This window comes from Microcaecilia unicolor, chromosome 1 (genome assembly GCF_901765095.1).
Source record: "Microcaecilia unicolor chromosome 1, aMicUni1.1, whole genome shotgun sequence".
Lineage (NCBI taxonomy): Eukaryota > Metazoa > Chordata > Amphibia > Gymnophiona > Siphonopidae > Microcaecilia > Microcaecilia unicolor.
Genome location: NC_044031.1, coordinates 81,687,014 through 81,704,703, shown reverse-complemented (window position 1 = coordinate 81,704,703; position 17,690 = coordinate 81,687,014). Strand labels below are relative to the sequence as shown.

The 17,690-nt window shown below is 46.5% G+C and overlaps 1 protein-coding gene across 3 annotated transcripts in view; it reads right to left on the bottom strand.

The window, feature by feature from the left end:
* WDR60 (WD repeat domain 60) overlaps positions 1-17,690 on the bottom strand; it is a 303,464-nt gene that overhangs the window by 24,832 nt on the left and 260,942 nt on the right. For all 3 annotated transcript variants that reach the window (XM_030198750.1, XM_030198757.1, XM_030198766.1), the window contains exon 22: positions 5,702-5,833. In XM_030198750.1, the coding sequence (XP_030054610.1) occupies positions 5,702-5,833 (132 nt within the window). The remainder of the gene's footprint in view (positions 1-5,701; positions 5,834-17,690) is intronic.

Sequence of the window (17,690 nt, the reverse complement as noted above, 5' to 3'; positions counted from 1 at the left end):
GCCCGGCACTGACACTTGGACTGCGGCTATGCTCTGCTGGAGCCAGTCAAAATCTCGCCCCTTGCTTTTTCTGGGGAGCCGAGGGGCCTTGCTGAGTCGCACGCTGCTGACGAGAGCGAGCGCGCTGGGGCTTAGCCTGGGCCGCAGGCTGTCGGGAAGGAGGATTGTACCTACGCTTGCCAGAAGAGTAGGGAACAGTCTTCCTTCCCCCGAAAAATCTTCTACCTGTAGAGGTAGAGGCTGAAGGCTGCCGGCGGGAGAACTTGTCGAATGCGGTGTCCCGCTGGTAGAGATGCTCTACCACCTGTTCGACCTTCTCTCCAAAAATGTTATCAGCACGGCAAGGCGAGTCCGCAATCCGCTGCTGGAGTCTATTCTCCAGGTCGGAGGCACGCAGCCATGAGAGCCTGCGCATCACCACACCTTGAGCAGCGGCCCTGGACGCAACATCAAAGGTGTCATACACCTCTCTGGCCAGGAATTTTCTGCACGCCTTCAGCTGCCTGACCACCTCCTGAAAAGGCTTGGCTTGCTCAGGGGGGAGAGCATCAACCAAGCCCGCCAACTGCCGCACATTGTTCCGCATGTGTATGCTCGTGTAGAGCTGGTAAGACTGAATTTTGGCCACGAGCATAGAAGAATGGTAGGCCTTCCTCCCAAAGGAGTCTAAGGTTCTAGAGTCTTTGCCCGGGGGCGCCGAAGCATGCTCCCTAGAACTCTTAGCCTTCTTTAGGGCCAAATCCACAACTCCAGAGTCGTGAGGCAACTGAGTGCGCATCAGCTCTGGGTCCCCATGGATCCGGTACTGGGACTCGATCTTCTTGGGAATGTAGGGATTAGTTAATGGCTTGGTCCAGTTCGCCAGCAATGTCTTTTTTAGGACATAAGTACATAAGTACATAAGTAGTGCCATACTGGGAAAGACCAAAGGTCCATCTAGCCCAGCATCCTGTCACCGACAGTGGCCAATCCAGGTCAAGGGCACCTGGCACGCTCCCCAAACGTAAAAACATTCCAGACAAGTTATACCTAAAAATGCGGAATTTTTCCAAGTCCATTTAATAGCGGTCTATGGACTTGTCCTTTAGGAATCTATCTAACCCCTTTTTAAACTCCGTCAAGCTAACCGCCCGTACCACGTTCTCCGGCAACGAATTCCAGAGTCTAATTACACGTTGGGTGAAGAAAAATTTTCTCCGATTCGTTTTAATTTACCACACTGTAGCTTCAACTCATGCCCTCTAGTCCTAGTATTTTTGGATAGCGTGAACAGTCGCTTCACATCCACCCGATCCATTCCACTCATTATTTTATACACTTCTATCATATCTCCCCTCAGCCGTCTCTTCTCCAAGCTGAAAAGCCCTAGCCTTCTCAGCCTCTCTTCGTAGGAAAGTCGTCCCATCCCCACTATCATTTTCGTCGCCCTTCGCTGTACCTTTTCCAATTCTACTATATCTTTTTTGAGATACGGAGACCAGTACTGAACACAATACTCCAGGTGCGGTCGCACCATGGAGCGATACAACGGCATTATAACATCCGCACACCTGGACTCCATACCCTTCCTAATAACACCCAACATTCTATTCGCTTTCCTAGCCGCAGCAGCACACTGAGCAGAAGGTTTCAGCGTATCATCGACGACGACACCCAGATCCCTTTCTTGATCCGTAACTCCTAACGCGGAACCTTGCAAGACGTAGCTATAATTCGGGTTCCTCTTACCCACATGCATCACTTTGCACTTGTCAACATTGAACTTCATCTGCCACTTGCACGTCCATTCTCCCAGTCTCGCAAGGTCCTCCTGTAATTGTTCACATTCCTCCTGCGACTTGACGACCCTGAATAATTTTGTGTCATCGGCGAATTTAATTACCTCACTAGTTATTCCCATCTCTAGGTCATTTATAAATACATTAAAAAGCAACGGACCCAGCACAGACCCCTGCGGGACCCCACTAACTACCCTCCTCCACTGAGAATACTGGCCACGCAATCCTACTCTCTGTTTCCTATCTTTCAACCAGTTCTTAATCCATAATAATACCCTACCTCCGATTCCATGACTCTGCAATTTCTTCAGGAGTCTTTCGTGCGGCACTTTGTCAAACGCCTTCTGAAAATCCAGATATACAATATCAACCGGCTCCCCATTGTCCACATGTTTGCTTACCCCCTCAAAAAAATGCATTAGATTGGTGAGGCAAGATTTCCCTTCACTAAATCCGTGCTGACTTTGTCTCATCAGTCCATGTTTTTGTATATGCTCTGCAATTTTATTCTTAATAATAGCCTCCACCATCTTGCCCGGCACCGACGTCAGACTCACCGGTCTATAATTTCCCGGATCTCCTCTGGAACCCTTCTTAAAAATCGGAGTAACATTGGCTACCCTCCAGTCTTCCGGTACTACACTCGATTTTAGGGACAGATTGCATATTTCTAACAGTAGCTCCGCAAGTTCATTTTTTAGTTCTATTAATACTCTGGGATGAATACCATCAGGTCCCGGTGATTTACTACTCTTCAGCTTGCTGAACTGACCCATTACATCCTCCAAGGTTACAGAGAATTTGTTTAGTTTCTCCGACTCCCCCGCTTCAAATATTCTTTCCGGCACCGGTGTCCCCCCCAAATCCTCCTCGGTGAAGACCGAAGCAAAGAATTCATTTAATTTCTCCGCTACGGCTTTGTCCTCCTTGATCGCCCCTTTAACACCATTTTCGTCCAGCGGCCCAACCGACATGGGTGCATGGGTACTGTGGACGCTTCCTTAGGTGGAGAAGGATAGTCCAGGAGCTCAAACATCTCAGCCCTGGGTTCGTCCTCCACAACCACCGGGAAGGGGATGGCCGTAGACATCTCCCGGACAAAGGAAGCGAAAGACAGACTCTCAGGAGGAGAAAGCTGCCTTTCAGGGGAGGGAGTGGGATCAGAAGGAAGACCCTCAGACTCCTCGTCAGAGAAATACCTGGGGTCTTCCTCTTCCTCCCACGAGGCCTCACCCTCGGTGTCAGACACAAGTTCACGAACCTGTGTCTGCAACCGCGCCCGGCTCGACTCCGTGGAGCCACGTCCACGATGGGAGCGTCGAGAGGTAGACTCCCTCGCCCGCATCGGCGAAGCTCCCTCCGCCGACGTAGTCGGGGAGCCCTCCTGGGAGGTGGCCGCAGTCGGCACCGCACGCGGTACCGACGTCGGGGACCTCACCCCGGGCGATGGGCCAGCCGGCGCCACGCTCGACGGTACCGGAGGCGCAAGCACCGCCGGTACCGGAGGGGTAGGGTGCAACAGCTCTCCCAGAATCTCTGGGAGAACGGCCCGGAGGCTCTCGTTCAGAGCGGCTGCGGAGAAAGGCATAGAGGTCGATGCAGGCGTCGACGTCAGAACCTGTTCCGGGCGTGGAGGCTGTTCCGGGCTGTCCAGAGTGGAGCGCATCGACACCTCTTGAACAGAGGGTGAGCGGTCCTCTCGGTGCCGATGCCTGCTGGGTGCCGACTCCCTCGGCGACCCAGAGCTCTCGGTGCTGACGCGGGAAGGGGACCGGTGTCGATGCTTCTTCGATTTCTTCCGAAGCATGTCACCGGAGCTTCCCGGCACCGACGAGGAGAACGTCGAATCCAGCCGTCTCTTCCTCGGGGCCGAGACCGAAGGGGGTCGGTCTCGGGGGGGCTGTACCGCAGGAGCCCTCAGGATGGGGGGAGACCCACCCGAGGGCTCACCGCCACCAGCAGGGGAGTGGACAGCCCTCACCTGCACTCCAGACGATGCACCACCGTCCGACGACATCAGCAGACGAGGTTCCGGTACCACCGACGTCGATGCAGTCGCCCGATGCCTCAGCGCCGATGCAGAGGCCCGATGCCTCGATGCACACGATACACTGGCGGCCGAGGAAGAAGGTCTGGACGCTGACGACGTCGATGCACTCGATACCCCCGGTGCCGATGCCGACGAAGAGCCCGAGAACAAAACGTTCCACTGGGCCAATCTCGCTACCTGAGTCCACCTTTGTAAAAGGGAACACAGACTACAGTTCTGAGGGCGGTGCTCGGCCCCCAGACACTGAAGACACGACGAGTGCCTATCAGTGAGCGAGATTACCCGGGCGCACTGGGTGCACTTCTTGAAGCCGCTGGAAGGTTTCGATGTCATGGGCGGAAAAATCACGCCGGCGAAGTCAAAAGCCGAAATGGCGAAAATGAGCACCAAAACTTTGAGGGAGAAAAATCTCAACCGAGGCCGAAATGGGGCCTACCCCGACGACGAAAGAAAACTTACCGGGGCAAAAACTGAAAAATACGGGAAGGGAGAAAACCCGAAAGGGTCTTCCGGAGCACTTCCGGAGCACTTCCCGAACACTTTTAAGGACAAAAACACGTCGAAAGGGACGCGCGAGGTCGACTCTCCGGGGCACGAACGGCGCAACACGACCGTACCGAGCGCGGACAAAAGAAGACTGACAAACACGAGCCGGTTCGGGCGGGAAGACGGCCGCGCATGCGCGGTGTGCATGGGCGCGCGAGGACTAGCAAAGGCCTTTGCTAGTGAAGATTCCGATGGAGGGGGCTGCCGTGGACGTCAACCCATCAGTGAGAACAAGCAGCCTGCTTGTCCTCGGAGAAATATATATATATATATATATATATATATATATCTCCTATGTAATAAAACGCACCTCCAACATTCTGAAGCTGACTGCATGGCTGAGGCATTCCTGCTCTCTGTATCCGTCTCCTGAATTGACATCACGTACTTCCGGGTTCGTCACAAGCAGAAGCTCAGCTTCAGAATGTTGGAGGTGGATTCTATTAAATAGGATTGGTCAGTGCCTTGAAGCACAGCCAGAGCTCAGCGTCCTGCACAGTAACGCTCAGACACCAGAGAGAGAGGGGGGGGCTGACATCAGAGAGAGGGAGGGAGGGGGGGCCTGACATCAGAGAGAGGGAGGGAGGTATCTCTGTCACACACACATTCTCTCTCTCACACACTCAATGTCTTTCTCTCTCTCACACACTGTCTCTCACACACTCTATGTCTCACACTGTATTACATTCACTCTCTATGTGTCACACAGTCACTCACACACTCTCTTGGTCTCATACACTCAGTCTCACAGAGAGTTTGTGTCTCACACACACTCTCTCTCGTACACACTGTATCTGTGTGAAACACACTCTCTCTCTCACACTGTGTCTCATATACGCATTTGCACACACTCTCATTCTCTCTCACACACACACACACACACACACACTGTAGAGGCTCTATAGATAAGTGCCTGGATTTATGTGGAATTTATAAATTTAAGTAACAAGTCACACCAGGGTTGAAATACCTAGGCTAGAATTATAGTTGAAACTGTTGGAAATTGTACTTTAATGAGTATAATTTAATTGTAAAAGATATATAAATTTCTTTTATATAAGTCATTCACTGTTGGTTGGAGGTGGAGGTGTTTTTATGCTGGTGATGGAATATTAGAAGCACTGGGTAGTGCTCGTGTGAACTTTTGAGCCTTTTTCCTCCACATTGGCTGAGTGTTGATTTATTGTTTTCTCCATGAAACTGAAATGTTAGTGTGGTGTTGAAATATTTTTGTACTATGTTAGTCCCTCATTCTTTGATATTTCTGATAGCACAAATTTTAAGTCTACAAACATACCTTTATTTTAAAAACTAAGAAATTACTTACCAAAAATGCAGGTTCTCCAAATGGAGAGAAATCAATAGACGTAACCCTTACAGGTCTGGTGCCATACTGCTGTGGTCTGTACACTTTTGGAGGCACTCTTAAGCCATGCCTAGTACCATGGATTACTACGCCCTATTAATAAAACAGAGCTATTTTAAGTAACGAAAAAGAAAGGGAAGATTATTTGTAAAATACTAAAAGGATCATTTACTAATGCTTAGGGCATGCTAATACCATTACTGCATGCTAACTGCATCTTAATAATGGCTTATGGACTTTTCTTTTAGGAACTTATCCAAACCTTTATTAAACCTCTCTACCTGCTTTTATCACATTCTCTGGCAACAAATTACAGAGCTATATTACACGTTGAGTGAAGAAATATTGTATTCAATGTGTTTTCATAGAGTGCCCCCTAGTCATTGTATTTCTGGAAAGGGTAAACAAGCAATTCATATCTACCAGTTCCATTCCACTCTGGATTTTATAGACATCTATCATATCTTCCTTCAGCCGTCTCTTCTCCAAGCCGAAGAGCCCTAGCCACTTTAGCCTTTCCTCATAGGAAAGTCATTCCATCCCCTTTATCATTTTTATCGCCCTTCTCTGTACTTTTCTAATTCTGCCATATCTCTTTTGAGATGTGGTGATCAGAAATGCACACAATATTTGAAGTGTAGTCACACTATGGAGCAATACAAAGGCATTAGAATATTCTCAGCTTTGTTCTCTATTCCCTTTCTAATAATTCCTAACAATCTATTTGCTTTCTTAGCTGCCGTTGTACACTGAGCAGAGAGGTTTCAATGTATCATCAACGGTGACACCTAGATCCTTTTTCAGGGCATTGACTCCAAATGTGGAACTTTGCATCACGTGGCTATAGTTTGGTTTCCTCTTTCCTACATGCATTACTTTGCACTTGGTCACATTAAATGTCACCTAACATTTATATGCCCTGTCTCCCAGTCTTGTAAGGTCCTCTTGCAATTTTTCACAATCCTCTTGTAATTTAACAAGTTTGCATTACTTTGTGTCATCAGCAAATTTGATCACCTCACTCATTATTACTGTTTTCAGATCATATTAATATGTTAAAAAGCAGCATTCCCAGCACAGATGCCCGGGGAACCCCACTATTTACCCTTCTCTATTGAAAATACTGACCATTTAACCCTGCTCTTTTTCTAAGTTTAACCAGTTCTTAATCCACAATAGGATTACTGCCTCTTATTCCATGACTTTCTAATTTCCTGTTCATGAAATATTTTTTCATATGCCTGCTAAAAATCCAGATACATGATATCAACCGGCTCACTTTTATTCACATGTTTATTCACCTCTTCAAAGAAATGTAGTAGATTGGTGAGGCAAGACTTCCCAGTGGATCGGTTTAATTTCCATCAAGCCAGGCTTTAGCTGATCATGTTAGCACCAAAATCACTATTCTGACTAACGCTCTTTCCACATCAATTTCTGATACTTCTAATATTTCTTCCTTCCGCCATAGGTTCACAGCCTTTCATGTCCCTTTGCTGACCCATTTATGAACTATTATTAAGGATATGAGGACTACTATGACTCCTCATGATCGTATTCCCTCTGGATTTGTAAAATGTAACCTTGGGAACTTCCTTCTGTTTATCTTGCAGATGGTCACCTTTTCTCTTACCTCCAGACAGGCCCTGGAAGCTTGCCACATTAAGACCAAAAATAAAAAAAAGCCTCTCAGTCTTTTTCAGATGTGACTAATTACCATCTAATCGCTAATTTACTTTTTCTCAGGAAGGTAGTGGAGATTATTATTCACGCCCAACTCCAGGCTTTTTTGGTGTAGACTAATACACTGCATCCCAATCACACAGGACGATATTCAACTATTGCGTACTGTAGATCCAACTGATACTCAATCGTTATCTGATATTAACTCCAATCTGCGGCAGTTAACTGACTGGCTCCGGGGATAATAAACTGGTTCTTAATCCAGCAAAGTCTGATTGCATTTGTTTCACTAATATCTCAGGAGCTACTCTCTCTCAACCTATTATTCTCGACTCTACTGCTATTACTCAAAAATCAGCCACAAAGATTTTGAGAGTCATTTTAGATAGTTCCCTAACTTTTCAGCAAAAACTTCCTGCAGTTATTAAGGATTGTTTTTTCAGAATACGGCAAATTCATTCTATTCAGTCTGTTCTGGATTCTTCTGCCACACATTCTCATTTATTCTTTTGTTATCAGCAAACTTGATTATTTTAACTCTTTATATCGAGGTCTCAGATCTATTGACATCCAACATTTGTAAATAGTTCAGAACACTACCATCAAATTGATTACAGGGAAAAAGAAATATGATCTTAAGAAAGCAAACTGGCTCCCGTTAACTCACCGTATAATTTACAAGATCACACTGCTAGTGTTTAAAGTTGGTCTTTCAGGTGTGCCAATGTATCTTTATCTTTTTCGTTTGCTGATTCCTTATTCCACTTCACAAAATCTTCGCTCATCTTTTCATAACAACATTACGGTGCCCTCATTTTGAGAAATTACCCATGAGCGTACCAGGAGGAGCATTTTTTTTTTTTGTGCAAGGCTGATTGTCCCAGTCCCTTCATTCCCTTTGTTTGCAATTTAAATCAGATTTGAAAACTTTTCTTTTTTTGGATGCCTATTCCTGGATTTTTGGTTTGTGTGGTTGGTGACCCTGATCAATCAGATAGGTCCTACAGACCACTCCCCCTTCACTCCCCCCTTCCCTTTTTCTTTCTTTCCTATTGATAATGTAGTTCATCCCTTCCCCATTTCTGTTTGCTCCTCCCCCTTTTCTGTATTTATTAGTCTATAAGCCGCTCAGACACTTTTATGATGGCAGGATAGTAAATCCCTTATAAACTCAATAATAATAATAACCTAAACCTCGGCTAAATTTATGTTGGTTTTGTTTCATTAATCTATGCTTTTGTATATGTTCAATAATTTCACTCTTTCTAATAGTCTCTACAATTTTGCCTGGCACCAATGTCAGGCTCACTGGTCTACAATTTTTATCGCTACCTCAATGGGTGGCAGTAAGGGCTTCCTATCGCATGGCCATGCAATAACAGTTCTCTTACCGCATGGCTATGTGTGCCTGGGTCTTTTTACACGCTGTGGTAAAAAAGGCCCTGGCACATGGAAAAAAACGGCCCCCGCCACCAGCGCAGGGCCTTTTTTCCCACAGCTTGGTAAAAGGGCCCCTTAGACTTACAAAATTCCATAGGTTACTATTAGGCTCATTTTTGAAAGAGAAGGACGTCCATCTTTTGACATAAATCAGAAGATGGACATCCTTTTTACAGAAATGTCTAAATCGGTATCATTGAAACCCAAATTTGGACGTCTCCAACTGCAGTCCATCACAAGGATGTCCAAATTTCAAGGGGGCGTGTCGGAAGCATAGCGAAGGCGGGACTTGGGCATGCCTAACACTTGGACATCTTTGACCCATAATCGAAAAAAGCAAGGACGTCCCTGATGAACATTTGGAAGTTTTCACCTGGATGTGTTTTTTTTACCAATAAGGCACAAAAAGGTGCCCAAAATGACCAGATGACCACCGGAGAGAATCGGGGATGACCTCCCGTTACTCCCCCAGTGGTCACTAACCCCCTCACACCCTCAAAAAACATCTTTAAAAATATTTCATGCCTGCATCAGATGTCATACTCAGGTCCAGGACAGTGCATGAAGGTCCCAGGAGCAGTTTTAGTGGGTACTGCAGTGCACTTCAGACAGGCGGACCCAGGCCCATACCCCCCCCCACCTGTTACATTTGTGGAGGAAACAGTGAGCTCTCCAAAACCCATCACAAACCCACTGTACCCATATATAGATGCCCCCCTTCACCTGTAAGGGCTATGATAGTGGTGTACAGTTGTGGGTAGTGGGTTTGGGGGGGGGTTGGGGGGCTCAGCACACAAGGTAAGGGAACTATGTTCCTGGGAGCATTTTATGAAGTCCACTGCAGTGCCCCCTAGGGTGCCCGGTTGGCATCCTGGCATGTCAGGGGGACCAGTGCACTACAAATGCTGGCTCCTCCCACCTCCAAGTGGCTTGCATTTGGACGTTTTTGACATGGACGTCTTTGGTTTCAAACATCGCCATAAGTCAGAAACGTCCATGTTTAGGGACGTCCAAATTTAAGGATTTGGACGTCTCCGATGGTATTTTCGAAACAAAATATGGACGTCCATCTTTTTTCGAAAATACGGTTTTCCCGGCCCCTGAATTTCAATGTTTTGCAAAGACGTCCAAATCGCAACTTGGATGTTTCTTTTGAAAATGCCCCTCCACGTAACTTTGTAAGTCTAAATGCTTTGAAAATATGCCTCTATCTCCTTTATAAAATACACACCAAATGTCAAAAAGGAAGCGATATTATAAACAATATTCTTAAAAAAAAACAACACTTCCAATAAATATCACAGATATATTATTTTAAGAGGTTCTTTAATCAATGAAGAGAAGTACCTTTCAAGTTCTGGGGTAATCATATATAAGGCAAAAGGCTAGCTCCCAATATACAGAAACTTCCTCGATTGCCTTCCAAAACTATAATCATCTACCCAGAAACTCCTCTTGTACGTCACTGAATGTATCACTTAAAAAAAAACAATTTTTACAACAATGAGTACAAAAAACTATCATATCAGCACTTCTCTGATCATGCCAGCTGAGCAACCAACACGATCACATTTCGAGCCAGTAAGAGCTCCACATCAGGATTTCAACAAGCACTCAATCATTCCATTTAAATCCCTATGCTCTCTTATGGGGAACACAATCACGTTTCAAGCCAGGGTTTCAACAAGCACTCATTCATTCTGCAATACAAAAAGCACTCATTAGAAAACTACAAATACAATAACTTAACAATGTAATTCTAAATACCCTTAAATATAGAAACCCAAATCCATTCCATAAATATACAAAGCTAAAAACTTGCTCCGATTTACACCCTTATGTTCTCTTATGGGGACTAAAAGAATAAAGATGGCTCCTAGTATTTTATACAAACGTTCACTTCAAAAGAACCAATCAAATTCCCTCACATGACACCAGTCCACCAACCCCCTCATCTACTACCTATCCAATTATAAAAGTGCCTGCCCACTCAATACAATCATTCAAACCTACAGGGGGAAGGCACTGTAAGCGATGTATATAGTATTGTTCTCTATAAATTAAAAATTGTACATGATCCCCTCCCAAAGGAGAGTGTTTTACAAAAAGCTAAGTTACCTGAAGCAGGTGTACTCTGAGGACAGCAGGACATGTATTCTCACATATGAGCAATGTTATTTAACAGAGCCCAGTGCGGTCGCTGTCCAGCATATCTCTTTAAAAAGGCCTTTGGCAGTGTCCCACTATGCATGTGTGGGTGCCTTCCTGCCCTTCGCACTAGCGCGGGACTAGCAGTACAATACTATAGCTGAAGGAATACAACTCGAAGGGGAGGTGGGAGAGGATAGGAGAATACATGCCCTGCTTTCCTCGGAGAACAACTGCTACAAATAAGTAACTTCGCTTTCTCCAAGGACAAGCAGGACATTGTTTCTCACATATGGAAATACCTAGCTACCACACGCTCTGAAAGCAGCAACATTAGGCAAAGAGAAACTCAATGACGAGTCCCTGAAAAAGCATATAACCCGAAACTATATATATACTAGTATTGATAATGCAGCCTGGGACAGAAAAAAACAGTCCTAGGAGGGTGGAGTTGGATTCTAAACAACAAACTCTGCAGAACTATCTGTCCAAACTGGCTGTCACACCAGAACTCTGCTCAAGGCAGAAATGAGATGTGAATGTGTAGATGGAAGCCCGCACCTCAGCACTGTAAATCTGATCTATTTGACCATAATAGGGGTACTGATGCAGCCGTGGCTCTGACAATATGAGCTATGACCTGTCCCTCCAGAGTCAGTCCGGCCTAGGAAGCAAAATAAACACAGCTTGCAAGTCAAACGGACAGCGTGCATTTACTAATGTCTGCCCTCAACCTGTTCAGACTTAACGAGACAAAAAACTGGGTGTACTGCCAAAAGGCCCTAGCCCTCTCCAGGTAAAAAGCCAAGGCTTGCTACCAGCTCAAGGCATGGAATGTGTTCTTACAGGGATGGGCATGAGATCTGGGACAGAATGTTGGTATGACATTACTACTACTACTACTACTATTTAGCATTTCTATAGCGCTACAAGGCTCAGGAAGTTTATTCCAGGCGTAGGGTGCAGCGAGACAGAAGGCGCGAAGTCTGGAGTTGGCAGTAGTGGAGAAGGGAACAGATAAGAAGGATTTATCCATGGAGCGGAGTGCACGGGAAGGGGTGTAGGGAAGGACGAGTGTGGAGAGATACTGGGGAGCAGCAGAGTGAATACATTTATAGGTTAGTAGAAGAAGTTTGAACAGGATGCGAAAACGGATAGGGAGCCAGTGAAGCGACTTGAGGAGAGGGGTAGTATGAGAAAAGCGATCCTGGCGGAAGATGAGACGGGCAGCAGAGTTTTGAACCGACTGGAGAGGGGAGAGGGGAGGGGAGAGGTATTCAAGCAGTCGTGGGAGGCCAGCAAAAAGCAGATTGCAGTAGTCTAAACGAGAGGTGACAAGGGTGTGGATGAGGGTTTTGGTAGAGTGCTCGGAAAGAAAGGGGCGGATTTTACGGATGTTGTAAAGAAAGAAACGACAGGTCTTGGCGGTCTGCTGGATATGAGCAGAGAAGGAGAGAGAAGAGTCAAAGATGACCCCAAGGTTTCGAGCTGAGGAGACAAGGAGAATGAGAGAGCCATCAACAGAAATAGAAAACGGGGGGAGCGGGGAGGTGGGTTTGGGGGGGAAAATGAGAAGCTCGGTTTTGGTCATATTTAATTTCAGGTGGCGTTGAGACATCCAGGCAGCAATGTCAGACAAGCACGCTGAAACTTTGGTTTGGATGCAAGGTGAGATATCAGGGGTAGAAAGGTAGATTTGGGAGTCATGAGCATAGAGATGGTAGGAAAAGCCATGGGATGAGATTAATGAACCAAGGGAAGAAGTGTAGATAGAAAAGAGGAGGGGACCAAGAACAGAACCCTGAGGTACGCCGACAGGCAGCGGGATAGAAGTAGAAGAGGATCCACCAGAGTGAACACTAAAGGTGCGGAGGGAGAGGTAGGAAGAGACCCAGGAAAGGACAGAGCCCTGGAATCCAAGTGAGGACAGGGTATCGAGAAGTATGCTGTGATCAACAGTGCCAAACGCAGCGGAAAGATCAAGAAGAATGAGGATGGAATATTGACCTCTGGATTTAGCCAGTAATAGGTCATTGGAGACTTTAGTAAGCGCAGTTTCGGTTGAGTGGAGAGGGCGAAAACCAGATTGTAGTGGGTCAAGAATAGCATGTGAGGAGAGAAAATCAAGGCAGTGGCGGTGAACAGCACGCTCAAGTAATTTGGAGAGAAAAGGAAGGAGGGAGATGGGTCGGTAATTAGAGGGACAAGTAGGGTCAAGTGAAGGCTTCTTAAGGAGAGGTGTGACCACAGCATGTTTAAAGGCAGCAGGGACAGTCACAGTGGAAAGTGAGAGGTTGAGAATGTGACAGATAAAAGGAATAAGAGTAGGAGAGATGGCATTAAGAAGGTGGGTGGGAATGGGATCAGAGGAACAGGTGGTACATTTTGAGGAAGAAAGGAGAAGTGTAGTTTCCTCAATAGTAACTTCAGGAAAGGAGGAAAGGGAATGAGGGGAAGGAGAGAGAGGGGAACGGACTAGTGGAGGGAGAGCTGGTGAGGTAGAGAAAGCAAGGTTTATCTTTTGACATATAACTAATTAAGAAAGAAGTCTGACAGCATTCTAGGAAGGAATTTAGGGTGTGTACAAACAACTACCCTTTTGTGACAGATCCACCACTAGGGTCTAAAGCTCACTGACTCTGCAAACTTAAACGACCACCACAAAAAAATGAGACCTGCCAGGTCAGGTACCTCATATGACAAATTTAGCAGCTCAAAAGGAGCTTTCACAAGATGGTTAAGAATACTGAGGTCCCATGACACAGTTGGAGGTTTGAAAGGGGGCTCTCTCAACAGGAAATCTTTTATGAAGAGAACAGCTAAAGGCTGTGCAGACATGGACCTACCCCTAAGACAATGATAAGCACTGCTCGCACTAAGGTGAACCCTTACAGAGTTGGTCTTTAAACCAGACTCGAAGAGGTGCAGGAGGTATTCAAGCAGTTTTTATGCAGGGCAAGTAGAAGGCCTTGCCCCCACACTAGACAGCAAATCTCCTCCATTTGAAAATATAACACCTCTTGGAGTAATGCTTTCTGGAAGCCAGCAAGACCATGGAGACACCCTCAAGCAGCTGCAAGTTAGCAAAGTGTATGTTCTCACCATCCAGGCCGTAAGGGCCAGGGAGTAGACAGTGGGCTGCAGAAAAGACCCCTCATTCTGAGATTAAGATTGGAAACAGTCCAGTCTCCACAGCACTTCAGAGGAAAACTCCAGAAGTAGAGGGAACCAGATCTGCCTCAGCTAGCACACAGCGATAAGAATCATGGTTCCCTAGCTCTGCCTAAGTTTGAGAGGGATTGGAAAAAATAAATACGTTAGTCTCATTCCCCTATGCTGGAGAAAAGCAGCTGACGCAAGCTTGTTACGTGACTTGAGGCTGGAGAAAAACTAGGGTACGTTGTTGGTGAAATGAATGGCCAAAAAGTTTCCTCTAGGAAGAATCCCGCTCTCAGAGGAGATGATAGGCAATGTCCATATTGAGAGACCACTTGTGGGGTTGTATCACCCTGCTCAGCCAAAGCATGAGTAGAGGATGACGATAATTACCAAATCCACCAGGGAGATGTAGTTCAAAGCAGATTTTGTAAGCCACATTGAGCCTGCTAATATGTGGGAAAATGCAGGATACAAATGTTACAAATAAATAAATAAATTTATTAAAATACCAAATCAAGAGGACCCGACACGGATCATGGTTCGGCGAATGCAGCCACCTGCCTAAGGGATCACTATGCACAACTTAATACGCTGACCTATAAATTTTCCACGCTGTAATACCATCCACACTACAGCGCCATGGAGGCTGCTGTTTTTATTGGCTTTGTCTTCTGCACCAGCTATTGCTCTTATTTATTTATTTTATTTGTAGCATTTGTATCCCACATTTTCCCACCGATTCGCAGGCTCAATGTGGCTTACATTTGCCGTCATGGCGATTGCCATTTCCGGTTAACAGAGTTACAAATGGTATTAGATTAGGATGCATACATACATTGTAAAGAAGAATACATTATGGTATTGCATATAGGTTCTTAGTTGTCTCAGTGTATTAAATTGTGCATAGTGAAGCTTAAGGCAGGCGACTACATCTGCCGAAACACGGCCCGTGCTGGGTCCTCTTGTTTTAGTGCTTTAATAAATCTGCTTTGAACTATAACTCCCTGGTGGATTTTGTCAGTGTGTCATCTTCTACTCCTGCTTTGGCTTCTGTGTTTGGGTTTCTGTAGAGGGTGTCTTCCTGCTTCTGCTTTGGACATTCTTTGTTCTCCTTCCCTGCCAGGTATGTGGCCTGGAATACTATTTTGTGGCTGGTGACCCCGTTCCACATTCTGACTGCTTCCTGACACAAGGGGTGGGATACTGTACTCCCCTGCTTGTCTACATGGTGCATGACTACATAATTGTTTGTTAGAGAAAGCATAATTTGAATGGACAGCTGATCTCTAAAAACTATCAGACTGGTTCAAATCGCCCAGAGCTCCAAGAAATTGGATTGGTACTCTGTCTCCCAGGCAGACCACCTAAATGGGCCCCCCAGCCCAGAGTGGATGAATTCTTGGAAATTTAGAATGGTAATCCCAGGATCAAAGTGGTCCAGAATGTGCACTAGAGCTATGACTGAGTCAGCTCTGGGGAAATCTGGATGACACAGTAACACAGTAGATGACAGCAGAAAAAGACCTGCACGGTCCGGCCAGTCTGCCCAACAAAACTCATATGTGCTACTTTTTGTGTATACCTTACCTAGATTTGTATCTGCCATTTTCAGGGCACAGACCGTAGAAGTCTGCCCAGCACTAGCCCCGCCTCCCACCACCACTAGGGTCTCCTCAACTTGCTACAACTATGAAGCCAGGGTCCATTGGGTGCTTCTGAAGAGTAGGCACATAACATGTATTGTGACATGTGGCCTAGCAACTTCAATATCTGCCTATCTCACCTCCCCAATTTCAGCATTGCCCTTCTCTATGTGTCTATCTACCCCCTTTCAGTATTGCCCCCTATGCTCTATCTACCCTTCCCTTTTTCAGCATTGCCCACCTCAGTGTGCCTATCTACCCCCCTTTCAGCATTGCTCCCTCTGTGTCTCTATTCTCCCCTTTCAGTAATGTCCCTCTGCATTCCTATCCTTAGAGCTCCTGCCTGTCCCTTCTCTTCTTTATGTCCCTGTTTATCCCCATGTTCAGCTTATCCCTTTCGTCCCTTGTACCTGCACCCTGTAGTCAGGATCTTCCCCCCTTCCCCCCCCCCAACTGTATGACATCTCTCCTCCTCTACATCTCTCCTCTACTCTGGTCCCTTACTCTTTCTTCCCCCCCCACCCCCGCAAGTCCTGCACCTGTCCCACTCCCCCCTTTTCCACAGCCCTTGTTTTAGTGTCTTTGGCAACTGGGCAGCGGCAGCAATTAAGACAGGCTGATGATGTTGAGGACTTTCCTTTGCGAATCCCACCTATGTGGAAACAGGAAGTTGAAACAAAGTAGGTGGGACTGGCAGAGAGAAGGCCCCGATGCCAGCAGCCTGTCTTAATCGCTGCCCAGTCACCGAAGATGCTAAAAAAAATACGGAGGGCCACAGGGAAGGGGGGAGAGAGATAGAGACAGTGCTACATTTGCCAATGGGCAGTTGTGTGGCTGGGCCCCCTTTATGCAGGGGCCCGGGGCAGCTGTCCCCTTTGCCCATTGGTAAAAGTGGCAAGTCCTGCTAGCTGCTGAGGACTTAAGTGAGAATGGCAATGAGGATATTCATCCTAGCTCAAGGCAGGAAGGCCCTAGCTTGCACCATGTCCAGCAGGGCTCCAATGCACAGGTGGGACTTGGGGTAGTTGATGAGAAACCCCAGAAGCTCCAACACTCAAATAATTCTCTGCATGGACACCTGAACACCTTTCCTCAATGTGTTCTTGACTTGCCATTCACACAGGTAGGACATCATATGGACTCCTGGTCTGCAGAACAATATTGTAACTACTGATAGACACTTCGTGAACACCCTGGGAGCCAACATAAGGCTAAAAGGCTGAATGCAGTACTGGTAGTGACACTGTCCTACCCAATATCTGACATCCTTCCTGTGGCTTGGAAGAACCTGAATGTGAGTTCATGTGTCCTTACAATCCAGAGAACATAGCCTACGGGTAACCTGAAACATGAGAAGAAGGGTGCATAGGGAAATCATTCTGGAGACCTCTTTGACTGGATATTTGTTCATGACCCCGAGGCCCAAGATGAGAGAAAATCTCCCCATGTTCTTTGTCACAGGAAGTAACTGAAGAGAATCATCCCTTCTTGCCCTGGTGGAATGTGTTCTACCGCACTAGTCTGGAGAAGGGCAGAGAGCTGCTCTAATACTTGTTTGTGTAGACAACTGAGGTATAAAGGTCTTGGTGAGCAAGCTGGCGGTCTCCTTTGTCAATTCAAGCGTAACCAAGCCGATATCTGAAGAACCCAGACTGGGTCTCCTCGGATAGCTGGGGTTGTGCTGTGGCTGGTGCAAGTGACTTCAGTGCCTAATCACCCTGCATGTGTAGAAGCTCCCAAGGTCCTTCTTGAGCATGGCCCAGATTTCTTCATGAAGGGCAGGCATGAGTAAAAACAGGGGAGTTGGAGTGGAGAAAGCCAAAGAAGGGGCCAGGTCATGGCTGGAGGGCACCAGGAAGCTTGGCACTATCACCAAG